The following is a 27,026-nucleotide window of genomic DNA, read 5'->3' as shown; positions in this document are numbered from 1 at the left end:
AACTCAGTGAAGGTGGGTAAATGTTCTCTTCATATTGCCACACGCGCTCCTTACTTTCTATGCTTTGTGTTAACGCCCCCTTACACGCGTTACTGCTGCCTTGCGCAAACCGCGCCAGAATGTCTGAGAACCTTCCAGATTACTTTGGGATCATCTGTTAGACTTTTACGCGGACACGCGAACAGCCGAGTCTTTTCTGGAACTAACGCGGCCACCAGCGATAAGGCTGAAATGTTCGATGTCGCATGTGTAAATGCCGACGCGCCTTAGCGCTGAGCAGTATTATCGACAGCCGACGCACTGTTCGCCGCTATCAGTGTACAGCGTGTATTGCTGTAGTTTGAGTTTTCATTTCCCGTCCACAAGTTCAGCCGAATAAACAGTTTCATCTTGAACACGCGACTGCTGTCTTTGTCGACGTCACGACCACGTGACAATATGTTTCGCTTTACTTTATGTGTGGGCTAACCCATCAGCACCACAAGTTCCACTGTTCATCACTTCCCGTGAGGGAATAAAGAAGATGCGAACATGCGAGTAATTTGCGAAGCGGATAGAGCAAGGGAAATGTGTGCTTCTATTTGCAGAGGAAAGGAAATCGAAATGTTATATATTAAAAAGAGAAAGGGTAATTGTGGGATGTCCCACAGGGGGTTTTAAATCATATTTATAGCAGATCCCAAAACTTTCATACGAGTAATAAAACATATGAAAATACAAAGGCGGAACATTTATCTAATTCGTGGATTATTCCCGACGTTTTGTAGCTTAGTTCAATGCAAAAAAAAGCAAGAATACCACTCAATGCTCTTTATTTCGCATTCCGTATATATTCAGCAACTTTCATATACTTACAAGCTGCCTTCTCGCGAGTAACAATTTCACTTCTCTCACAATACACTATGGTACGTTTGAAAAATGACAATATTTTGTGACACTGTTCGAGGCTGAAGCTCATAGTTTACGCACAGTTGATCGGCCACAACGTATCCTTCACGTTCAAGGTCCTCCAGAGGCAATGAAGTGCACGAATAAAAGCCTCTATTACTTAAATCAGTCGGCCGGCCAAAATATTCCAGTTCAAAGGAATTATTATCCAAAAGCTCTCGGTGTTTTTCTGAAAACGGATGCATAAAAGTGAGCTTTACATCGTGAGAGAATGGCCACTCTAGAAATTCATCGATCAACCCTTTATGCAGGCGAATGCAGGGGTGCACCAACACAGACCTGTCATTTTTGTTCAGGTACAATAACGTGGAGATGTGATAGCCGCACAGGTAAATTGGTTCGCATGGAGATATGGCGAAACCTGTCGATAGCGCCTTTTCTTTCAATGCCTTAATTCCTTTGACACAAAATGCGTGGCGTGTTATGCCTAGCGTTCTCTGCGCAAGGAGCTGATTCTCTTTCTCATGCGATGCCTTCTGGCCACGTTCCGCGTCTTTTGCGGCAGCACTGAAGTAAACGTCTGTTTTGAACTTCTGTAACATGATCTCTGTTGCACGTTCCAGCGCTTTATTGAGATCAACCTCGAAGGGGCTCACGGTGTGTGAGACACTTTCCAGTCGGTTGTCGTCTGCGGCGATGCGTCGCCTTATTTCGGAGATACTCCGCTCCACATTCTCCAGACAAAGCTTTGTTGCGTCGGCGACTACCTTAGCATCTTCACCTAAAGCGCCTATTCGGTTTGCAACTTCGACAAGTCTGCCACCTTGCTCAGCCAAGTCTTCTTTGATTTGTGTAACAACGATTCCGGCTTCAGTCTGCTTCTGTGAAATCTCTGTCACTTTCTCCCTTAGAGCATTTATAATCTGCGAGACGTCGTTCAGTCTATCGCTAAAGGTATTGTGGTGTCGTACAACCTGGTCAAAGCCAGATTTCATTTCTCCCACATGTTCGTGCAATATCGTCTGCAAAGCGGTTGACATAGCTTCCTGAACGGAGCTTTGGGATGGGTTCAGTTGTCGAGCCTGGTTGGACGATGCATGCGTGCTGCAGTTACTTCTCCGATGTGCACACGCACTCCTGTACAGGACAAGCTCTGAGCAGTTGGGACAGCGCGTTGAGTGATGGTCGCAGTCTTCAATAAAGTGCTTGAATATGTCTGAAGCATTCATGATCGTGTCGCAGCCGTTCTCCTGGTTCCAGCATTGTACCTGCAATGGTACAAATCTTTTCTAGCAGAACCATATACCATTGAGAATGTCCAAACATATAATCGAATATGTTGTTACTTGTCTTGTAGTACCTGAATTATTTCTCCTTGTTATGTTATTTCTCGCATGGGCAATATTTCTTATTGAAAATGGAAATCAGATTAAACATCACACAAGGTTTCGATCAGGATGCAATTTCCACGCTGGAACAAATTCCATATGCCGCAGGGCTTTTATAAAACTAAGTCTGTACCGACTATGGCCAAATTTGTTATATTTCAGAGGAAGGACTAATTGGTACAGGCGGTACTGCCATTTATTACTTTAAGCATAAATTACAAAATTTGTATAAGTTAAAGAAACACAAGCCGCCTTTCTACAAATTCTTGATTCCACGCCAAAACACGTGCGGCAATTCTTCAAACGAGACACCCCCGCATTCAGCGCACAAGTATAAAATATATAGAAGACGACATCAAGAAACACACTTTTGAAAGGTTCCGATTGTCTAAAAAAATTCTTTACCACTCCAATTAGTAACCTTCTTGAAGGTACATACAATATAGACCAATTTATCATCTACGCCATCTTACGTGCACACGTGGTATATATGAATTTTTATAATACGCAAAAGTATTTCACAGTTTCGTTGCTCTTGAAATAGTTTAAATTCCGACTAACTAATCGATGTGGAAGAAATTATTGAACCGGTTACATTAACGTTTTTTAGGCACATTTAACCCTTTGCGGTCCAAAACCTTTACCCACTTTCCGGCTCTAGCGGTCCGAAACTATTTCGCCAGTTTCTGGCGCCGCGAATAAAAACACAAGCTGTGGAAGAGAAACGCACAGGATATTTATTTTTGCTCCTGCATTCTGCAGGCAACTCTTTTAGTGATATTTGGGCAACGTATGATACCGCTCAAATCATTCCCCTGTGTGCAGGCCAGGGTTATTACTGCAGGTTTCCACCGCCGCCGTCGTCGTCTTCGTCACTCACTTCTGTCGAATCACTGTCATCACTGTCTGGTGGAGGCACGTAATTCTCTTCCTCACTAAAGTCATCCTCGCTTTCGCTAAAAGCACCGCCGTAAAACGCACGCGGTGAAAACGTGGCCATGCTTCTCAGCGAACCGCGCGCGCGAGTGGGTACGCTCTAGGCCCCGTGCTGATCATAGTGCTGCACCCTAGTGTCAAAAAAGTAAAACCTCAACAAACAAAGCTCACTTATTCCTCAAGAGATGGCCCTTCATGTATACAAAAAATGCGCGCGACTCGCGGTGAGAAAACAGCAAAATTTAAACCACGAACACCCTTGTCGGGCGGGGCCCGACAGCGGACCGCTACGGCCGTGTTGCGTTGTCGGGCGCTGCCCGACAACGGACCGCAAAGGGTTAACACTATGGGTGTGTAAGAATTTGTGCGGAACTACAGGGTGGATATAGTCAAGTTATTATGAGTCTTCTAATCTGAAAAAGATAATATTCGCATAATTAACAACTGGGGCTCCGTTTTTTCGAGTTGAGTAAAATTTATTTGTCCGACGGTTGTTACTGTGCCCGGGGCTGGGCTACCAGGGATCCAACTTTCAAGGAACATCTTTCGATGTCCTCGGCGATGGCCCTGGCCCGCTGGACGGTCCACTCCTGGTCTTCGGGGCCCTCACTGAGGAGGGCGGCTTGCCATCGCTAAGCAAGGCGCCCCGCTTCAGAGGATCCTTCAGTTGTCGTCGTACTTCCTCGTGGCCTATCTTCGTTTCTTGCGCGTTCCCAAAGTACATGGGCCGTATCGGCCCGTCCGTGCTCGCACCACCGGTTGCAAAGCGACCGGTACAGCGCGGTCCACAGGCAGTGCAGGTGGTGGGGGTTCGTGAAAGTTCCCGTCTGCAGCCGGCTCAGGTCCACCGCCTGCGACCTGTCCAGACGCACATGGGGTTCCGGATATTTCTTCCGGTCATTCCACAAGCACCTCGTGGTTCGTGGCCGGGAACACTTCAGCATAGCAGTCGGCGTAGCTCTGGTTTGCTCCTTCCGTCACGACTTCAGTTGCCGCAACAACGGAGGCGGTGGTGTAAATAGCGGCGATGCCGGAGCCGGTCTCCTCCACGGCCGTTCCTCCGCCGAGGTCCTTCACTACAACGGCGGTTGTTGTTGTTGTTGTTGTTGTTGTTGTTGTTATGGTTTAATGGCGCAAAGGCTACAATGGCCATAGAGCGCCAAGGCAATGTAACATGTAAATGCATCGGTGTGATCAATGACTGTGGGAAAGTGTAACATGGCTGTAAAGGGCATAAATGCAGTGCACTAAATATGCGTAAAATATATATATACGTAATAAAATTATGACAATGACATGGAAAATGTGCAATGAATGTCAGATAATGGTATGTTGGTATCGCGGGCAGTGATGATACTGTGCATAATAGATAAAATGTTGCATATAACACAGATAGCACAACAGTAGCTGAAGGACTGCAAACATATCTGGCGGCTTATACCAAGTGGCCCTACCGTGGTAGGGTCTGACAAGCCACCGATATCACCAAGAATAAGGCTAGCCTTGCCCTCAGAGTTGAGGGCTGGGCTGCTACCTGGGTCGCCAGAATATACGCTGCAGAAAATGGACGTCGCTTAAAAAGTGTAAAAGTTTGTTAAAGGGAACCATGGGGCTGTCTGATAAAAACAGTGATGGATGAAGCGGGATATGTCTTTTAAAGATCTCCGGAAAGTGGCGTTTCCGCTCCATCTCCATTTGAGTACATTCGATAAGGACGTGTAAAACGGACAGGTTCTTCCCACATCTTTCGCATTTTGGTGCGTTTGAGCCGTTTAAGAGATGGGAATGTGTGCTATAGGTGTGTCCTATACGGAGTCGGCATAGTACAACTTCTTTGTATCTATCACGACCGGGGAAAACTATGTTTTTAATACGAGGTTGCACTGTATGGAGCTTGTTGTTTATTTCGAGGTCCCATTGTTTCTGCCACCTCTCACGTAGATTGCGGTGGACAAGCGCTTTGAGATCTTTGTATGGCACAGTGTCCACGTCAACATGGCTTTTTTGCGCGGCTACTGCTGCGCAGGCATCCGCTCTCTCGTTCCCATCTATACCGACATGGCTAGGTACCCAACATACTGTAATCTCTGGGGTGTTCGGATATGCCGTAATTAATTGCCTTTCTAAATCACTGAGGACTGGATTTTTGTTTGGTTTGCCAGTGTCTAATGCACGAACAACGCTCAATGAATCAGTAAATACGACTGACTCCTTAATGTTATTATTAGTGATGTATTTTATGGCGGTTAATATGGCATATGCTTCTGCGGTAAAAATACTAGTGTGCGTGTTCAGTCTTTGTGAAGAGGCGAATTCAGGCCCGATGGCAGCGGCAGATACAGATTGTCTAGTCTTTGACGCATCTGTGTAAAATTGCTGACAGCCACGATATTTGTACTGGAGTGATAGGAAATGCTGTTGTATAGCTGCACGAGGATGGCGCTGTTTATCTATGTGGCAAAAAGACATGTCACATTTTATGTGGGTTTTTTGCCACGGTGGGAGCCACTCTCCGGAAGGTGCTTGAGCGACTTTTTGTAGCGGTATTTCGGCTTGAGCAGCTGTCGCGGTACAGGTAAGACTGAATGGCTTTGAAAGAGACGGTCGCTTTTCAAAAAACCTTAGAGCAGAAGTGTCCGCCACGAGTTTTGCACAGGGGTGTGTCGGAATGGAAGATAGCTTAAGGGTGTACATGAGGCTGCAGTATTCACGCTCGAGTTGCATGGGCCACTCGTTTGCCTCAACGTACAGACTACTTACGGGACTTGTGCGGAACGCACCGGTACCAAGACGAATGCCTAAGTGGTACACCGGATCCAGCATCTTAAGTGCCGTTTTTGAGGCTGATTGGTACACTACGCAGCCATAGTTTAGTCGGCTTTTAACAAGACTGTTAAACAGCGATAACAGACATTTAGTGTCAGTTCCCCATGATGGGTGCGACAGCATTTTGAGCAAGTTCACCGTTTTCAGGCATTTTAACTTCAGTGCCTTGATGTGAGGAACGAAAGACATACGAACATCAAAAATTAGCCCAAGAAACTTATGTTCATTCTTAACACATATGGGTGAGCCATTGATTTTGATACAAGGGGCCGGCTGAACAGATCTGGATTTATTAAACAAGACACAAACAGTTTTGTCAACATTAACTGCGAAACCATTCTCATTTGCCCATTTCGAGACATGGTTCACGCCCAGCTGAATTTGCCGTTCGCAAATGGACAAGTTACACGACCGAAAACTTACTTGGATATCATCTACGTAAACAGAGTAGGATATCGTCGGTGGGAGAGCAGTGCGTAGAGAGTTCATCTTTACTATAAAAAGGGTGCAGCTGAGAACTCCCCCCTGCGGGACTCCGTTTTCTTGTATGTATGTTTTGGAGGGTGCTGTACCGACCCGTACTCGAAATTTCCTGTCAGTCAGGTAGCTGTGTATGACGTTGTATAGGTTGCCACATATGCCGTAGCTATCCAAGTCCCTTAGTATTCCATAGCGCCAGGCTGTATCGTATGCCTTTTCAAGGTCAAAGAAAACAGAGAGGCAATACTGCTTGTGCACAAATGCTTCCCTAATATACGATTCTAGCAGTACTAAGTTATCTGTCGTACACCTGCTTGCGCGAAAGCCGGCTTGGTGCGGATCTAGGATTCCATTAAATTCCAGAAAATACATTAGACGGCGGTTTACGATTTTTTCGAACAACTTGCATAAACAGCTAGTTAGGGCAATAGGCCTGTAATTTCTTACATCCGATGCATCCTTGCCTTGCTTCAGGATGGGGATTATTATGGCCTCCTTCCACGAATAAGGCATGTGCCCTGTGGACAAGATTTTGTTATATAGGCCAAGTAAGCATTCCAGTGTTTCTCTGGGTAATCGCCTGATCATCTCGTATGTGATTTGATCTGCCCCCGGTGCTGAGTTTCCAGAGCTCGTAAGTGCAACATTAAGCTCGTGCATAGTAATGGGGCTGTTGTACCCTCCCTCAGTGGGTTTCTGTGGGCGGAAATGGCAAGACTCCACCGTTGTCTTATGGCTCAGAAATGCCCTTGAGTAGTGCTCCGAGCTCGATATGTGCTGGAAGTGCTCTCCTAGCCGGTCAGCCTGACTTTCAAGTGTGGTTCCAAGACTGCTTACTAATGGAAGAGGGCTAGCGGGTTGCGCCTTGAGTATCCTAGCCCTTTGATAGACTTTTCTCGAGTCTGCGTAGGAATTAATTGAGGAGAGGTATTTCATCCAACTCTCCCTCTTTGCTATACGTCGGATGCGCCTTCCATTTGCTTTACAAAGCTTGAATTCTATTAAGTTTTCAGCTGTAGGATAGCGAGACAGCATGCCCCATGCTTTGTTCTGATCCTTTTTTGCCTTTTCGCATTCCTCATTCCACCATGGCTTAGCATTGGCCCTTCTGCCCAGTCCTTTGGGAATCGATTCATTTGCGGCAGATATGATGTATTTTGTTATGAACGCTGCCATACCCTCAACATCAAGATGTTCTATAGTGCTATATAGCAGCGATGATAGCGCATAGAATAGTTCCCAGTTCGCTTTAGACAGCTTCCATCGTTTAGGAAATGTAGGGCCCTCCTGCTTACCAGTAGCTAGCAAGGCCACCGAGAAGTGATCACTATTATAGGGATTGTTGATCACCTTCCACTCTAGATACGACATGAGCGAAGGAGAGGAGGTCGAGAGGTCGATTGATGAGTATGTCTTATGTGCCGCGCTATAAAATGTAGGTTGTCCCTTGTTAAGCAAACATGCACCCGACGATAGCAAGTACTGTTCTATTATGCGCCCCCTCGCATCACAGCGCGGATCGCCCCAAAGCTGATTATGAGCATTTAGATCTCCAACTAATATAAAAGGTTCTGGCAGTTGGTCTAGCAGGTCTTCGAGCTCTGTTTTTGAGAGTCTATAGTCAGGTGAGATGTATATAGAACATATAGTTATTAAGGAGTTAAGCAGAATGGCTCGAATAGCGACCGCCTCAAGAGGAGTATTGAGCGCCAAATGTTGGCTGGCTATCGAGCTTTCTGCTAATATAGCAACTCCACCGGCGGCGGAAAGACCGCTATCGCGATCCTTTCGGTATATAACGTATTGTTTTAAAAAGTTATTGTTTGTCGATTTTAAATGGGTTTCCTGGACGCAAAAGACCTTGGGTTTATATTCGGACAGCAATTCCTTAATGTCGTCAAGGTTGCGTAAGAGTCCGCGAGCATTCCAATGGAGTACCTGAACTGCCATTATGCTATCACAGAGTAATGCTTCTGCATCGCAGAAGACCCGACCCAAGGTCAAGTAATCGTTTCCGTGTTCTGCTCACCTCTTGAGCTTGCCTCTCGGCAAGCGCTCAAGAGAGTTCTGGCGGCCTTTCGGCGGTAGTGCCGAAGGGCCTTGTGTTGTATCCATTGTCTCGTCAGAGACGCTGGATGAACGCGCGCTGCGCGTCTGGGCATTAGGTTTAGGCCTCTCCTCGGAAGGGGAGGTCTTTTGGACCGTTGAGCCACTGGCCTGCTGGTCCTTCTTAGGTGGCGGGGTGGAACTAGCCTCACCCGCCGTGGGGGCAGGTGGCCTCATCGTCGCCCCAATGTCTGGGGTCCGGACGGCCACCGGAAGCTGCTGCCGCACTGCCCCCTTGAGTGCAGCATCAGCGTAAGTCCTGTGACTTACTATTGAAAAACGTCTCCGTGCTTCTTTGAAAGAAATGTTTTCCCTGACTTTGAGTGATATGATGTCTTTCTCGCGTTTCCATGCAGGGCAGGCCCGGGAGTAGGAAGGGTGCCCTCCATCACAGTTGATACAGTGGGGTGTGTTGCTGCATTCATCTGCAGGGTGATCATGAGAGCTGCATTTAGCACACGTGAGCCGCCCACGGCAGCTTTGAGATCCGTGGCCATACCTCTGGCACTTAAAGCAGCGCCGGGGATTGGGTATGTAAGGTCTGACATGCATTCGGATGTAGCCTGTTTCTATGTGCTCTGGTAATGTACTGCTGCCAAATGTCAGGATCAAGTGCTTGGTGGGTATTTCTTTATCGTCACGTCGGATTTTGATTCTTTGGACATTGATTACATTGTGGTCACTCCAGCCCTCGAGCAGTTCAGTTTCACTGAGTTCAATCAGGTCATCGTCGGACACTACGCCGCGGACAGTGTTCATGGATTTGTGCTTTGTGATTGTGACAGGGACGTCGCCGAATGTCTGAATGGTATTCAGTTTGTCATGCTGGGTTTTACTACACACTTCAAGAAGCAGGTCTCCGCTTGCCATTTTTGTTACCTTGAAACCAGGTCCAAGCTTATCTGTGAGGGACCTTGACACAAGAAAGGGTGAGAGATTTCTGGCTGTTCTTTCTGGCTGCTGACAATGCACGACATGAAATCGGGGAAAGGCATCATTTATTTGAGGCGGGAGCTTCAAGGTTACTTCGGTGCGCACTCTTTTGTGAGCGCGATCATGTAAAGAGGGAAAAGAGTTTGCCATCAAATAGTCTTCCTATTCGGCAGCGGTGCTAGCCGCCCACCAGCGAGCCCCACAAGGGCACGTTGCAGGTTTCAAAGACCTGCAGACGTCAGCTATACACTGCAGCTATAACCCAATATATATGCCCAAGACTGGACATAGTACACAAGGTTAACCCTTGCCGCCTAGAAAAACGGAAGTGAATTGAAAAGAGGAGAAGACAGGAAAGATTTAAAGTGAGAGAGAAAGACGAAGCTGAGAGGAGAGAGAGACAGGAAAAGGCGACTGCCGATTTCCCCTGGGTGGGTCAGCCCAGGGGTGCCGTCTGCGTGAAGCCGGGGCCAAAGGGGTGTGTTGCCTCTGCCGGGGGGCCTTAAAGGTCCAATCACCCGGCGTCGGCTCAACCCCCAGGATCCCCTTTTCCCCGGACACGGCAACGCCACGCACGGCTAGGCGTGGGAGGGGGTCGAAACCCCCCCGTTAGCTCGGGTCCGTGGTGCACTACAACGGCGGCGGCTGCTCCGTGGGTGACCGCGTCACGTCGGGTAAATCGCCTCGCGACGAGGTGGGCGCGCTAGTTGTGGTTGGGTGGGGTGTCGATGAGTCTTCGGCAGTTGGCATTGCTGATGTTGCGTTTACGGCTGTTGGTGTTGATAGCTGCAATGTCCCCTATGTGCGCGGGGAACCACTTGAGGGTCTTGTCCGTAGTCGTGCCTGTCCGGGCGCCCCCGACCCTGGCGTTGTGCATGCGAGCCACCTCCTCGGACACCCAGCCTTTGGTGCAGCTGCGAATCGCCGATTTGAAGTCACTGATAATCAAGGTGTTCTCCGCACCTCCGTGGAGTACCGCGAGGACCGCGGCCATGTCTTCTGTAGCTTCGGCTGAAGGCAGCCTCGCCGATGCCGTGACCGGGACCCTTTCTTTCGTATCCACGACCGCCATGGAAAAGGCAGGTACCGCCGCCGTCGGCCGGCCTTGTCGTTAATGTTGCTGATGGCGCTGCTGCCGTTGTTGTAGCAGTAGTAGCGGTGGTGGTCTTGGTGCCTCCACTTCGTTGCACACGTTCTGTTGTTGCAGCGGGGGTTGTGGTCATCCCCCATCACCGTCGCCGGTGTACCGTGGATACCTGGCCGCATCGATGAAGAGGACGCCCTCTCATCTTCCATGTTGCTTCAGGATTGCTACCGCTCTGCCTTTACGTCGTTGCAAGTCGTGCACGGGGTGCATGTTCCTGGGGATGTTTTCTATCATGTTTGCTTTCCCTCACTTCCAGTAGCAATGCTTACTTCAGTCCCCGCGCCTCGTGATATAAATCCCGAGCTGGCTGAATGCGTCTTCCCGTTCTGGTGCCATACAGCCTCTCGAGCTGTACGTTTGTCTGCGCCTCGGCGATTTCGTCGAGCACGTTGTGCACGCCCAGCTCGAGGAGCCTATGGGTTTCCTTGTAGTGGGACCCAGCCAGGGCTGTCCTGAACGCCTTGCAAATCGCCACATTCAGCTTGTCGATTTTGCTCCTGTTCCAGTCGGCGTACGCGGCGACGTACGTTATATGGCTCAGCGCGTACGCATGTATCAGCCTTGTCACGTTGTGTTCCTTCAGCCCTTTCCTCTTTTTCGCTACCCGTCGAAACACGGTGAGTGGTGGCGGCCACTTCTGCAGTCGCGCAAACAGCTAGCACTTGGCACCGTTCTCTTCTGGCCACAGGCCGAGCCCTCGTATTTAGGGCACCATCGTTATTCGGGTCCCCTCCTTCGTTGTGACGCGGATGCCCAAACGACGGGCGTCCACTACAACCTTCGGGTGAGGTCCTTTCTTGCGCGGTCTATGGAGCAGGATTTCCGATTTGTCGGGAGAGCAGATAAGTCCCGTGTCTTCGACGCGCCGCTTCACCTCCCGGACGGCTAGGTGGTCTTGAATTTCGCCACTGCTCGTATTCTCCGTGGTCCACACTGTCACGTCGTTTGCCTAGATCGTGTGATTGATGCCCTCCATCGCGTCGAGGCTCCCTGGTAGCCCGATCACGAGGATGTTGGAGAGCATTAGGGAGAGCACAGAGCACTGCGGCGTACCCGCAACCCACATGCCAACCATTCGCGGCGGGGCCCCGTCGATCTTGATAGTCGTTTTGCGCCTCTTCAGGAGGCTGCTGACGTGCTGGTGGAACCTCGACCGAGATCAAGTTGGCTGATGTTGTCCAATACAGCCGTGTGTTTCACGCGGTCGAAGGCCCTCTTGAGGTCAAATCCGAGCAGTGCACGCACATTCGTGCTTGGTGCGTTAACGACCTATTCCTTGATCTACAGCATGGCATCCGGGGGGAAGCCCCCTCCAGAAACCGATGATGTGCGCGCCCAAGGCCTCCCGCTTCTCGAGGTCCATCGTCACACTGTTGAGGCAGGCGTGCTCCATGACTTTCCCGGCGCAGGACGTCAGGGAGATTGACCTCATATATCGAAGCTCTAGCGGTTTGCCTGGCTCGGGTATTAGAATCGCGTCCACGGTCTTCTAATCGTGCGGAGTGCGGCCTTCCTTCCAACACGCGTTGATGTACTGGCATAGCTTCTCGATGGCGTCATCGTGCAGGCTCCTCAGAATTTGTTTGGTGATCTTGTGAGGACCGGGCGCTGACTTGGTCTTCAGTAACTGGAGGACCGCTCTGATTTCCGGCACGAGAAAGTCCGCGTCTAGTTCTTCGTTGGGAGCCCCGCGGTATTTGAGGTGACTCTGGCCTGCCGGGCGAGCAAGGTGCGTCTGCACGATCTCCTCCGCAAATGCCTCTGGGTTGTCTTTGTAGTCGCAATCTTTTTCAAGGTGAACACGGGAACGCGTGGCCTTCTGAGCACACAGCGCGGTTCAGCGGCGGCAACGAGAATCATTGCTCATGCGCAGTGTGGCCGGCGTGCGCAAATTCTTCCGCCGCGAGCATTGCATCACGCAAGCAAGTGCATGTCGTCTGCTGCGCGCGTACCGCAATAAGGTAGCCGTACGATTCTGGATTGGTGACGATGTTGAACTTCTCATTACGCTCCCCACGATGCATCAATAAACTTGGAAATATATGTAATGTTTCGTGGGTGTTCTCAAGATCTGTAGCCAGGCCACGCATGCTCATGACACTTGTGGGCGTATTTAAAAAGCGGCTTCCGTCTTTGAGGAGCGTATGTATATTCTTGCACATTACCACCTCTGTCAGGACAGCAATTGAATTTCAGAATAGCCCGCGTTCCCGATGAAGAGAGGTGGAAAATCGTACAATATTCGCTCAAGGGATATTCACAGCGCTCCATCGGTGCTCTCGTGCACAGGCCACTAAAGACCGTCAACAGAATTATTCAGGCATTCAGCGAGGAAGGCCGACTCTGTGATGCCCCACACAGGCGTCGGCCAAAGGCAACGACGGAGGATGAAGACGCGCTTATAGTAGCTGCTGTCGTCGAGAAGCCGTTCCAGTCGGCGAGGAAAGTGCGGGAGCAGCTAGATGTGGACGCTTCCCTTGGTACGGTCCGGTGACGCCTCCGAAGTGCTGGACTGCGAAATTTTGTAGCTGCACGAAAGCCAGTCGTCACTGCTTCGAACAAAAGGTCACGTCTCCAGTTTACCGAAGCACACACCTCATGGATGGCAGATGACTGGGATCGAGTGATCTTCTCGGATGAGCCGACTTCTACATCTCGCCAAGACCAACGGATGCGATTTTGGTAACCAGAGTCACACGGTAAGAAACGTTTCTTAATGCACGTTTGATTTTGCGAGTGATGGTCAAAAATACGATTTCCATGCAGTTAGGAGCCAGCCAATGCGCAGGGAGTCGCCGCGAGTGGCCGAAACTGCGTGAACGTGTGGGGCGTGGTGTCAAGGCATGGTCTCGGGCCTCTGCATCGCATAGAAGGTGCCCTTACGTCGCAGCGATAGCGCACAGATATTTTGGACAATGTGTTGCTGCCCTACGCCCACAGCGTCTTTCCCGATGCTGACTGTTTCAAGATGACCTGGCCCCGGTGCACACGGCAAAAGTTGTCAAGGAACTTATAGAAAATCGCAGAATCGGCATGCCTTCCTGGCCGGTCAAAGGCGCTGACATGAACATCTGCTAAAATATATGGGCGCACATCAAATCAGCCATGGTGCGGAAACCTGTCCACCCGTCTACTGGGGACGAGCTGTGGGCAGCCGTTCGACAAGAATGGGAGGACCGTCGAGCGCATTATGAGTTCGTGCCAGAGCTATACGCGTCACTGCCCTCTAGGACGGCAGCAGTCGTTTCCGCAAAGCGTTGTATGACAAAACACATCATCAAAGAGAAAATTATCCCTGCTTACTAATACTACTTCTAAACGGATCAATCTTTTGTTGAACTTGCACCTAATAAGAGTTCGGATGTTTGTGTTCCATTGCCTGTTCGTTGTACGATAAAACACAGCAGAAGGAAAACTAAACAAAGTGAAAAGTTGAGGTAATCACAATAACGCCAAGCAGAATAAGCACAGCGTTCTGAATTAAAAGCATCAAAATCGTGGTTTCTGTCATAGCTTGGTTACTTTTGAGGGGAAAAAACTGCTAGCAGACGACACGAGCGCGCTGCGATGACGTAATGCGCACGAAAGGAGCCTACGCTCCACGAGCATGCGCGCAGATATTGTGGCTGCCGTCTGACGGCGCTGGTGATAGAGAAAGCCACGCGCTCCCGTGTTCACCCTCAAAAAGATTGCCACTGTACAGCAATGAGAACTGTTAGGGTAAACACGCGAGCGCGTGGCTGACGAAACTGTGAGCGCCGCGTAACAGCCATCGCTGGAAACATTGCACATGCGCAGCATGTGCTCTGCGATGCACTCTTTCAACCGCGCGCACCACGTCATGGATACGCTTGTTGTGGATACATTTTAGTGCGCGCGGTGGAAAGATGATTTCGTAGAATGCATGATGCGCATGCGCACGCCTGTTCACCTAACAGTGCTCATCGCTGTACTTGTGTCGCAGCTTGGCCATCTGCACGCAAGCCGCCGTTCTGGTGCCGTCCAGTAGGTCCCTGATAACATTCCAGGTGCGTCCTGCGCTGATGTTCCCTTTCATGTCCATCGTATCGCACAGCTCCTGCCATTCCTGTTCGCACAGTCGAGCGCAGTGTGCCTCCAGCTCTCGGTTAATCTCGGCGACCTTCTTGCGTATGTTTCTGTTGAGTTTCTGCTTACTCGCTCTCCATGGCATGGATTTCTTGTCCGCTACGAGATGTGCCAGCCGGATGTCCAGTCTGGTCTGATGTTAAACGCCATCGTCGACGCCTCCGCGGGTCCTCTCCCCGCCTTCTCTTGAAGGTCCCTGTCGCTAGTCTATCAATTCGATTTCTTCTGTAGCTCTACGTCTGCGAGTATTCCCCTGCACCATTCTTCAATATCCTTGATCGATCCATCCTGCTTCCCTCGTTCTGTTATATCGAAACTTGTCCCAGTCCACGACTCTGGCTTTTCCGCAGACGTCCATATCGCTTTCGTCCTCTCCCACAGTCCCGCACAGGACCCTATGGTCGCTCCCCAGGTCCTCGAAGGAACACGACCAGGCGATGGCGCCCGCGTCCGACCGGATGGAATGGTCTGGGGACGTGTCGCCGCACGCGCCCTGTCCGATCCTGATGTTTCATTTCGAGCATTTCAAGTGCGGTTTATAGCTTCTCGTTCGTGACTCTTATACCGCTGGCACATTCTATGCACGTTTCTAGTAGCAACGAAATCATTAAAAAATAATTGTGCACACTAAGTTAAATCGAGGAAATGAGGAACTTAGAGGAAGCGCTTCGTGTGGTCTCTTCTTGGGTTAGTGCAATTTGCTGTTTGTTCATCAAAGAGTATTTACCGAAACGCTCACTCGTATGTCCTCGCAAGCTGAATAGCATTTATGAAGCTACTCGCCTGGATTACATCCTGCATCCTTTCCTTATAGTAAACAACGCCAACCGTTCCCGTCTATTATAGAAAAACGGAGCTCTGTGAATAGAAAATTCTTCATTCCTACCTTGCGCTTCAGCAGATTTTCCACAGGAAACTCCATCCATTGAACGTCGTCTTCCCGAAACTGGACGCTGTCGACTGGACATTCGTGATCCTCGTTCACAAAGCATTGCCCGTAGCACGCTTTGCAAACAACGTGTCGACAGGGCAGCAAGACGGTCCACTGAGTAAGCAACCCACAGACTTCGCATATTCTGTGTGCCGGAATTGCCTCTACAAAGTACATAGGTCTCCAGTCCAGTTGATGGGAAAATCCAAATAGCGTATACCGGTGCATTTGAAGAGCCGCGAGGAGCAGCGAGTCCGCCCGGCTGTAAAAACGTTGTTGAAACCACTCAAACTGTTCCGGAATGTGCAAACGCTATCCGTTCTCTGCTCCTGTGAGTGGTGCCAATACTACTCTAACTACCATAATGCTACGCCCACTTTGCGATATCGCCCACCACCGCTTACTGGGCTGCATGGGAGGAAGTAATCTGCAGTTCCGGGCATCAAGATGCGTCGGCATTATCATCTACAGCTTTGACGCTTGTCAACGAAGTCTAATCTTCGCAGCCTCGTATCGGTCGCTAATGTCGGTGCCATACCAGTACGAAAAAATATTTTCAGGCACAGAAAGCAACACTGAAAGTTAAAAAAGGGCATACACCCCCTACTGTGGTCTAATGATTATGGTGCTTGATTGCTGATCCGAAGGACGCGATATCGAATCCCGGCCGCGGCGGCCGCATTTCGATGGAGACGAAATGCTGAGGCCAGTGTGCTTAGATTTAGGTGCCCGTTAAAGTCCTACTTAGTCGAATGTTTAGGAGGCCTGCACTATGCGACCTATCTCGTAATATTATCATGGTTTTTAGATGTAACACCCAAACAATTATTATTGCAAGGGAATACGACTGGTGTTCGTTGTAAAAACGGGGTTGCGCTGGACCTGTGCTGGCAGTGACTACTGCCATGTGGTTATGAAGAAAGTTAGGCTATTATGTTTAGCGAGATCATAGCTATCGTGAAATTAAAATCGGACTTAGTAAATTACATTCCAGTTTCTGTATCCTAGAAAAGTGCAATTAGATATGCAGCTGCCACACGTTAATCGTTTTGTTCCAGTAAACAAGCCAAGCTCTTTGGTGTACCAAAGAGTGAACGTATCTTATTTGTTATGCACTTATAACCATGCACAACTAATCACCAGCTAGTCAAGTGTGGCGATTAGACTGCTTAAGGCGTGCTAAAGAATCTTCGGCAAGAACCGCCATGACCACTATGCGCGATGTCATCGCACTGATAGTCCTGTATGTTCTGTATGCTCGACGTTTGCTCGCATCGAAAGTCACGATTATAAGACTCTATCACGCGTGCCAGACAGTGAACTTGAACTATTTACCACGCAAGTACAACAAGATAGACTACATTGTTGGCAGGCTCACACGGTTCTTTTTCGTGTTTTTTAAAGGGCCCTCAAACAGTCTCTGAAAATACGTAAATCGAGCGCGTCATTCTCTCTAGGCGTTTCTCGTCTTTTTGGCGCACTTCGTGACGACAGAAAGGTGATTAACTTGACATGTTCTCGATTACATACTCTATGTAATCCAGAGTATAAACCCAGAGTATATTACATACTCTGGGTACATACTCTGGATTGGTCAATTTACGACAAATATCACTTGTGAATTGTCTCCCGCCTGCTTTGCCATAAAGTCGCACATCCGTTATTTCTTATCTCGCATGACTATCGTGCGCGATCGACCAATTTCACTGCGTTTTGTGTGTTTCCGACTGCGCAAGCGGAGATAACAGCGTGTATCCGACAAGCGCGAAATACTGATAGGCTCAACGCTTAGTGCTGACATTGTACACGTGCTTTATGAAGAAATAAGTGGCGAGGAGGTGATATCGCCTGTGGGAAACATAGTGAAGGCGAGAAAGAAACCACTCTCTCGTTTTTTTCCTCGGAGTGGTTTTAAGGCGAAAGCCTTAGATGCCTCATAATAAACGGAAATTGACCGTTGGCGACGTCCCACACCGGTGACGTCAAGACGAGTGATGCAAAAAATCATCACGTTTTGACGTCACCTTCTTTCGTCATCATAACGTCACTGAGGTCACATAACGTGACTTCGCACAATAACGTCATCACATGAGGTCATTGGCTTGGTCAATAGAGGGCCGATAACGGAGGCCGTAGCAGGCCAGAAAAGCGACACGGGCATTGATACTGTTTTTAAAATTGGCCGGGTTGAGCGATTGGCAGTAGGCGCGCAATGGGCAGACGCACATGTACCCTGACGGTGCTTCCTTCTTTCTGCTTTCTTTCTTTATTTAATCCCTTCATCCTAGCGCAGGGTAGCAAACAGGACGCGCGTCTGGTTGGCATCCCTGCCATTCTTTTGTTACCCTTTTCCGCCTGAGGTGCACGAAGCTTGTGGTGTCTCCGATTCTGGATGAAATACTAAAATCACGTTAGGTACAGAAATATCTCGGAGGGGGGCGAAAAGAAAAAGAAGAAGATGGCTTGCGCGTACCAGTCGTCGCAGACGAATGCATAAGAGACCACGTGAGTTTTAAGGGCGAAGCACCTTAAGGTCGAGGCATGTCCCGTGTCCGGCGAGGTGGCGGCGTGCCTAAGTTTTGCATGGAGTTCGCTAGGGGCGTTGCGGTGCACAAGAGCGTATCATAATTGTGACAGAATAATATAAGACATCTAGAAGCACAAACACTTTATACAGTTCGGTGGTTTCAAAATCGAAATTATAGACCTTAGGACCTTGCTTTGTCGTCGACACTCACTATCCGCTGTCATGTTGGTTAGAAAACCGTTCCTATAGTCGAAACATATTTGTGTATGTGAATAAAAAAAGGTTTACAATAGAGGAACAACAATCGTAATTTGACAAAACAATATAAAACAACTACAAGCACAAACCCTTCATACTAGTCGGCGACTTCAACGTACGCATTATGGACCTTAGGACCGAGCTTTGTCATCGACTATATATGTGACTTTAAATATACGAGAGGACGCTGCGGTGCAAATGCGCATGTAAGCGTGTTCCAGACCGCACATTCTCCTTCTGCCATGGATAAAAACCAACGTAAGGCTCGGCATGCGGCGGCTCAACGGGAACGCCGACGACATGCTACCACTCCGGAGGCGAGGGCGCGGGAAGCGGCGGCAAAACGGCAAGGACGACAAAGGGGAGATTCACGGTGACCAAACGATCCCCAGAGCTTCGCCCATTCATAATCATTCACTTTTGAATATGCGTGATTTTTTTTTTTAAACATCGAACGCAGCCTGCGGCCACGAGATTACGCTGCAGTCATATATCACTTCATAAACTTACCACCTTACACATGCGACGGAACCATCTTCATCATTATTCATCATTCTTTACAGCTCATTTTTACGCCACCTAATGAAGAATCTATCTTCCTATAATGTTCAATACATTGCACCTTGCGTGGGCTGATTCTGTTTTATTCCGTAATTGTTAACTTTTTGTTATTGCTATAAGGCTTGCCCTGGTCACAATAGCGTGTGGCTAGATGAGAAGGAACACCATGTCCAGGTCACCCTTCCAGATTTTGATGAAGCTTACTCCACGTGCAGGTTTTAGACACATAACAACGACGTTCCAGTTAGTTTTGCGAATATATGATTCAATAAATGTGATTTAGTACAGGTCGGGCATTCCCCCGAAAAAAAAAACGTTTTGTTCGCCTCCCGCCCCTGCCCCCCCCCCCTACAAAACACGCACATTTCGGCCGCCGAAAGCTCTTATGCCTACTTCGCGATTTCTCAAGGTTGAGCGCACCTGGTTAAATAAAACACGGTACACTTTTTTTACCACAAGAATTATTCCAAGCAAACGACAAGTGAAATTCCATCGTATGGACATTATATTTCTCGTTCTTCTTGCAGGACTACTGAGGAAAAAAATGTCAAACATGTTAAATGGCCCAAAATACCTCTATTTCGGGAATTGATTGCTGTAGGCAAGTTAAACTGAGGAGAATAAAACTTTGCATATATTGACTTTCATATCTCAGCTTCTATTTTGGAGAAATTCATGGTTTTGGCAAGCACTATTACCGTTTCAAATTGAGTTGAAACATATGTGATTTACAGGAAGTGCTTAAGTTTGAAAATAGTTTTCTCAAAAAGGCCATTTTAAATTTCTTGAAATGTCTCTGATTGAAGTCAAGGACGTTTTCAAGCCTTGTACATAATAAGACGTCGCACTATTTAATGGCGTTGCTTATGCGTTACAATGCGTGCAATGTGACCTACTCGGTCTAGCACCCCTGCCATTCCACGTGCGCTGCAAATGCAATGCAAATTGCTAAATAAAATTCTGCGCTACATGGTCACAAAGGAGATGTTCCAAAACAAGAAATGCGCAGCTAGGTTGCATAATGCGGCAAGTTTTGTCTTGTGATCAGCCGCTTTGCGAACTTCAGTAAACTATACCCGTTGCGACGGCCGACCGAGGCTGCGGGTGCTCGCGTTATATCAACGGTGGTTTGATTGCGGGTGAGCTCCGCTTGCGCCTTGAGAGGAAGCTCAGATTGCGTATGAGATAATGAATGTATCACTATGAAATGTAGAAGCTGTTAATTACCAACATAGTCAATAATATGCGATGAAAATATTGCCCGTATTCTTGCTGTGAGTGCCTTGAGTACAGCGCGCATGTATTTCTTCCTCGGCTGTTACGCCTATAGCGTTTGCCAAAATATTTAATAGAGGGAACGCTGGAGCTGCGATCGTTCAGTCACCATGGAAATGTTGGATAGTAGGCCCTACATGGATTCGCATAGCCTAAATGCTTGCGGCTTGGAACGTACTTGTGGCTTTCTTTGGGGAAGTGGCACTGCTGAACTTTTTCTGAACTTCGTCTTGAGACAAGGCGGCCGCAGGACACACGTAGCCACAAAGAGCAGAAAGAACGAAGCTTAGGCAGATTGATGTACTACGCATCATTCCCACGCTGGCGGAAGCGCCATGCATTACAGCTCGCATAGTCAGTAGCGCCACATTTCCTTCTAGTGTACTATTCTGAAACGGTATGATTACGCCCGAAGCCATAGAATATAGTTATCAACGCGCGTCTTGGGGAGATTATCGTGTCTGCAGACGCACAAGGACACAATGTTGTATCAGTGCTACTTTCATAAAACAAAGGACTTGGACACAATTCTCTTAGCCCCCGGCTGAAAGCGACGTTCTTGCATGAGAGTCAGAACAACTCCAGTTTGAATTGTTCCTCCAGCGTGAGCATGTATAAGAGCTTTATTTATATGCCACAGGCTTGCTTCCTGTGTCATCTGCTGTTGATAGAGTGGGGCTAAATGTTTTTAGGCCATCAGAAAAGAGGAAGTAACACACGTCCGCAGCACTACAGGCGCTGACTGCGACCTATACCGGCGCAGGTCTCGTGTCATGATATAAAAAATGTTGGCGAATAATAGGTATTATTTTTATTGCAACAGCAATTATATGGACACTCTCGGCTGGCTTTTGCCCTCGCCGTTGCAGTCATGTCCCGGATATATATATATATATATATATATATATATATATATATATATATATATATATATGTATATGTATATATATATATGTAATACGAAATAAAACCGACAAAGAAAGAAAAAGAAACTTCAGATGTGCGTCCCCGGGATTCGAGCCTGCGACTCCTCGCTCCTCAGCGCGCCGTTTTAAACAACTCGGCCACGCGCCACCGGTTGTGTAGAATACTGACGGCGAGCTATTTATATGCACCATTTAAAGCTGGCGGTATGCAGATCTCTGAGGTGCTTGCTCGTGTGCAGTATCGCCCGCGAGATTGCCCGCAGGGGGCGTTTTAAAGAATCGATCCTAGACTTTGCTTGTGTTTGAAAACGGCGCTTGAGCCGCACACTAAAAAGCGGCCCATTTCTGTGCCCACACGCGATGTGGAACGCCTGGTAAACAATGCGTCGAACGCCAACGTGCGGCAAGAGACGCGGAGGGGCCACTCCACGCGCCGCAGTTTTCGAGAAAACAAAACTATTAAGAGCGTTGGGTTGTAGCGCGCCGCTCAAACACGAATAAGTAACTGGGAGAGTTCGCGCTCGTCCTGTGTATACCTGTGTGTTCTTTTCGAGCGACCTTCGTTGTGTTTGAGCAGCGAAGCGCGCTGCACGTATCCAGCTCTTACCGTTATCAGTTCGTGGTCATCATGTGCGTGATCTTTTCGTGAGTCCTTTGCGCTTGATGGGCGCGCTGCAAGTATCAAGCTGCTTGGCGTTCTTCTTGTGACTTTGTAATTCGTTGCTATCGGATTCATTGCTTCGCTTTTGCGGCGAAACTGTGACTTTTTTGCTGTAATGTGTTGCTTATGTCATTCGCCCTCTGAACTTTGTTTCACACGCAAGCGCTGTTCGCGCCCAATCGAAACTACAGTGATATAATGCAAGCGCTCTACGCCGCATGCGCCTGCCACCGCAGACTTTGTCTCGACTCAAGTGTGCTAAGCGGCCGGTCGCGAGACAAAGTTTGCCGCATCATGCAACCTGAGCGCATTTGGTCTTTTTTAACTTGTGACCTTTAGCTACCTTGTGACTCTCTCGGGTACGATTACTTGTAAACAAATTGCATCCGATTTGCAGCAAGTAATTAATGGCCTGGCCACTAGGCTGAGCTGGTCGCATCTGAAGCATTAGGACTTGTTAGTAACGCAAGTAATGCCACTTTTCAATAGACGTAAGTTAGACAATGGGCTTTTCTTGCCAGCGACTTAATTTTAATTAAACTCAAAAATTGATTTTTTGAGAAAGCTTTTGCAAACTTCGGGATTTTTGGTAAACTACATAAGTTGTAATACAGTTTTGAAGTTTAATGATGCGTGCGAAAACCACGGCAATTTTTCAAAAGAAATCTCAAATATCAAAGTAGGTACGTACCGAGTTTTTTCATCCTCACTAACTTTTCTGAAGTGATAAATTCCGGAATACAGGTATTGTGTGCCGTGTACCACGTTAATGATATTCTTCCTCAGAGGTCCATCGACACCAAAGGGAAATAAGATACTTAAAATATTCAACTTCACTTTTTATTTGATAGGAAGACATATCGTGACCGAAAAGTAGATGGTTTTTTCGCTTGGTGCACTCAAAGTAACTTTGAAGTCATAGTTTTAGGTCTAAAGAATGAGCGTGTAGTAAATTTCATCAACATTGCGATTACTGAGGGGAACATCGTGTTCGTTCTTATCTGGACACACGCAGTATAAGATTTTACCCTAGCCAAGGGTAAACCTGTCTTTTTAGCAGGATACAAATCTTCGGCACTAATGGAGACCACGCTTAAAGGAGTCCTGACACAAAAATTTTCGCCCCGAGTTTTTTTACTGCAGTGTGTTGCTGGGGGCCTGTTATTCACAACACGGCACATCGTTTGCTGCAGCGCGCGACAGATAATTAATTACAAGCTCCTCAATACCGACGCAGCCTCAGTTTCGGTTTCACAGAGCTCCAAAAACGACAAGCCGCCGGGTGCAACTATCACCACCTAACGAGTGAAACGCTCGGTCACGTGAGCACACAGAACAGTGACGGATATCTGCGCGGTCTGTCGTCGTCGGGCTCACCGTCGTCTGATGGCGTCGATTTTCTTGCGGCGGGGATGGAAGGAACTTTCGACGTGGCGAATCACTTCAGGTTTGACCCGCTGGCGAGGAGCGATTCGTCGGGAAGAGCGTCAAAACAGAAATGGCGGCTATGACGTCATTATAACTTGTACGGGCTACAACGGTTACGTAGGGGAAGTAGGGGGGTCACCTCGGGTCACCTCCGAGGGTGTCAATGCACTAGGTACGGCCTATAATGCTGGATCGCGCTCGCGAACTTCAAAATTCATATAAAATACCTTCCAAGCTTTATTCGCTGTCGATATTTTGCAGATGGTACACGCACGTACACGGGAATCGATCCAGCAGGCTATCTCGGCCGCGAAATTTTGTGTCAGTACCCCTTTTACAAAAGAGGCCTGGAGATGTAGAAAGCGAGGCCCCGCTGCCTGAAAACATCTTAACTGCGTCATAAGCGGCCCCGGCTGTACATGGACACAACGTATTCATATTAATGGCTTGAACGTGACGTCACAACGCAGTTTCTTAAGATACTGGTACTCCAATATGGCCGCTTAGGTGATGCCAAGGCAGCATAATCCCTCGGCGCTCAATCTGATTCACTGTGATAAAAACGCCGCTGAAACATCTTTGGCATTTGCTCATGGATAACACAATAACCTGAATCAAACATACTGATAACGTTAACGTGACATCGTAAAGTTCGTGTTCCACCATGTTGGCACTCCAGCATGGCGGTTTGACTTCAGTGCAAGCCATCTATGAACCATTTTACGTTTAGATTTCAAGGCTGCCATATTTGGTTATAGCCTTGCCATTTTGTACCTTTATCAACGTACTGTGCTACGGCAGAAGCATACGCATGAAAAGAGTTGGGTTGCTGCATTCGACGGTTCATGAGCATATTGCCACGCACGCTTCTTTTGCTACTTTTATGTAAACGAACCGTTAGACGTATAAGCGCTGGCTTGCACAATAATAATTGTTGCACCACATGATATACAAAAATAAGAAAACATTCACTTAGCAGCCCAACATAGCGGTGCCCATGTGCATTATGCAGAATCATCAATATGTACAATTAAGGAAGTTCTATTTTTTGTGCCGTGTATGTTTTTAATCGAAATAAAATATAAATGAAGCTGCTGTCGCTATTTCTTGGCGACTGCTGCACGTTTCTACTCGGTTGTTAGGAAAAAAAAAATCTCAAGAAATTAAGAAACAAAAAGAATGTATATACAGATGTACAGTCCTGCATTTGGTAAGTACAAAAGTTCTACAGTAGAATGGAAAGTTATGCTAGTTGGAATGCATGCATGATTGATGCAGCGCTAACGCCGGAGACGAAAAGCATTCGAGAACCATAAGCACAAGGCTTAAAGCAATCCTGTGCACTCTGAATTTCTTTTCGTCTCCGTCTTTAGCGCTGCATCAATCATGCACAAAAGTGCTAGTTTTACCACAGCAGAGATACAACCACCGCGCTCAATTTCAATGTAGTCCGCTCAATATTCATCACAAATATTAGTGTGTCGTTCCTTGTGTTTTTGGCTGTTCAGATTTGTACCACTTTTGTCCTCCAAATCTACGTACGAGAATTTAAAAAGGGACCAGCTTTTTTTTTGCCTTTTGCCGCAACTACCGCGACCACTGAACTTTGTTATAGATAAAATGATTGAGCAGCTAATGACGAAAAAATAACCACTATGAGCGCGTCAAACTTGTGCATACGTCACGTAAAAACGTAAAGAATCAAGCACATTTCATTTGGTTGCCGTAGAATATAGATTCAGTCATTTGAGAAGAATAAAGATGAAGTCCAAATTATTTTACCTGTTCATCTTCCAACACTGCTTTGTTCTACAGTCATAGTCACCATGTAAGCGCGTCCTCAGTCTGAACAAGAAAATTATCTTGTTAAGACTGCGGGTAGATACAATATTGTCTTGAATATCACAGATTGACCAAGTTTATTTTGTGCAATCTCTCTACGAAAAGTTCGTGAGAATACAACTCTGTTTAGTGACACGCCACCTTAAAAAAAAGCCGGCAGATCCCACGCATTGTGGGAATCAATGTAATGCGAAGCAGCCAGCAAAGACCTGCATACATTGCATGTCATTGAGGAAAATGCGTGTCATGGTTTTCATGTTAACTCCTATTATTTATGTTCGTCACACAGTAACGTCGCGCAATACCAACTTCGGGGTCGATCAAGCTAGAGAAACGGCCGCCAGCGCCCCATGAGCGTGGCACGCAAGTCATGCTGTACATGACATACGTGTCATGACTTTCATGTTAACTCGTGTTATTTATGTTCCTCACACGGTCACGTCGCAAGATACCAATTTTGGTGTATATCAAGCTAGCGAAACGGCCGCCAGCACCCCATGAGCGTGGCACGTAAGTCATGCTGTACATGACATGCGTGTCATGATTTTCATGTTAACTCGTGTTTTTATGTTCATCACACAGTCCCGTCGCGCAAAACCAATTCCCGGGTAGATCAAGCTAGCGAAACGGCCGCCAGCGCGCCATGATCGTGGCACGTAAGTCATGCTCTACATGACATGCGTGTCATTATTTTCATGTTAACTCGTGTTTTTATGTTCGCCAGACAGTCACGTCGCGCAATACCAATTTCGGGGTAGTTCAAGCTAGCGAAATGGCCGCCAGCGCGCCATGATCGTGGCACGTAAGTCATGCTGTGCATGACATGCGTGTCATTATTTTCATGTTAACTCGTGTTATTATGTTCGTCACATAGTCACGTCAGGCAATACCAATTTCGGGGTAGATCAAGCTAGCGAAATGGCCGCCAGCGCCCCATGAGCGTGGCACGCAAGTCATGCTGTACATGACATACGTGTCATGACTTTCATGTTAACTCGTGTTATTTATGTTCCTCACACGGTCACGTCGCAAGATACCAATTTTGGTGTATATCAAGCTAGCGAAACGGCCGCCAGCACCCCATGAGCGTGGCACGTAAGTCATGCTGTACATGACATGCGTGTCATGATTTTCATGTTAACTCGTGTTTTTATGTTCATCACACAGTCACGTCGCGCAAAACCAATTCCCGGGCAGATCAAGCTAGCGAAACGGCCGCCAGCGCGCCATGATCGTGGCACGTAAGTCATGCTGTACATGACATGCGTGTCATTATTTTCATGTTAACTCGTGTTATTATGTTCGTCACATAGTCACGTCAGGCAATACCAATTTCGGGGTAGATCAAGCTAGCGAAATGGCCGCCAGCGCTCCATGAGCGTGGCACGTAAGTCATGCTGTACATGACATGCGTGTCATGATTTTCATGTTAACTCGTGTTATTTATGTTCGTTACACAGTCACGTCACAAGATACCAATTTTGGTGTATATAAATCTAGCGAAACCGCCGCCAGCGCCCCATGAGCGTGGCACGTAAGTCGTGCTGTATATGACATGCATGTCATGATTTTCATGTTAACTCGTGTTATTTATGTTCGTTACACAGTAACGTCGCGCAATACCAATTTCGGGGTAGATCAAGCTAGCGAAACCGCCGCCAGCGCCCCATGAGCGTGGCACGTAAGTCATGCTGTACATGACATGCGTGTCAAGATTTTCATGTTAACTCGTGTTATTTATGTTCGTTACACAGTCACGTCACAAGATACCAATTTTGGTGTATATAAATCTAGCGAAACCACCGC

At 47.8% G+C, this 27,026-nt stretch overlaps 1 protein-coding gene across 1 annotated transcript; it reads right to left on the bottom strand.

Moving 5' to 3' along the window:
• Positions 1-890: 890 nt before the first annotated feature.
• Positions 891-16,047, bottom strand: LOC119402301 (TNF receptor-associated factor 6-like). Its single transcript, XM_037669452.2, has 2 exons — positions 15,698-16,047; positions 891-2,156 (listed from the first exon to the last, which is right to left on the bottom strand). Exons 1-2 carry the CDS (start codon positions 15,968-15,970, stop codon positions 891-893), a joined length of 1,539 nt encoding a protein of 512 aa, XP_037525380.2. The 5' UTR covers positions 15,971-16,047.
• Positions 16,048-27,026: the final 10,979 nt, after the last annotated feature.

The sequence above is a fragment of the Rhipicephalus sanguineus genome, chromosome 8 (assembly GCF_013339695.2).
Source record: "Rhipicephalus sanguineus isolate Rsan-2018 chromosome 8, BIME_Rsan_1.4, whole genome shotgun sequence".
In the NCBI taxonomy this organism is placed as follows: Eukaryota; Metazoa; Arthropoda; class Arachnida; order Ixodida; family Ixodidae; genus Rhipicephalus; species Rhipicephalus sanguineus.
This window is presented reverse-complemented; position numbering and strand designations above follow the sequence as displayed.

What these genes read in the sequence shown, in the direction of transcription:
- LOC119402301 (XM_037669452.2), bottom strand. Translation starts at nt 15,970, where the DNA reads ATGCACCGGTATACGCTATTTGGATTTTCCCATCAACTGGACTGGAGA. An exon ending in AAAATCTGCTGAAGCGCAAG is followed by an intron (nt 2,157 to 15,697) that starts GTAGGAATGAAG and finishes GTACCATTGCAG; the next exon opens with GTACAATGCTGGAACCAGGA.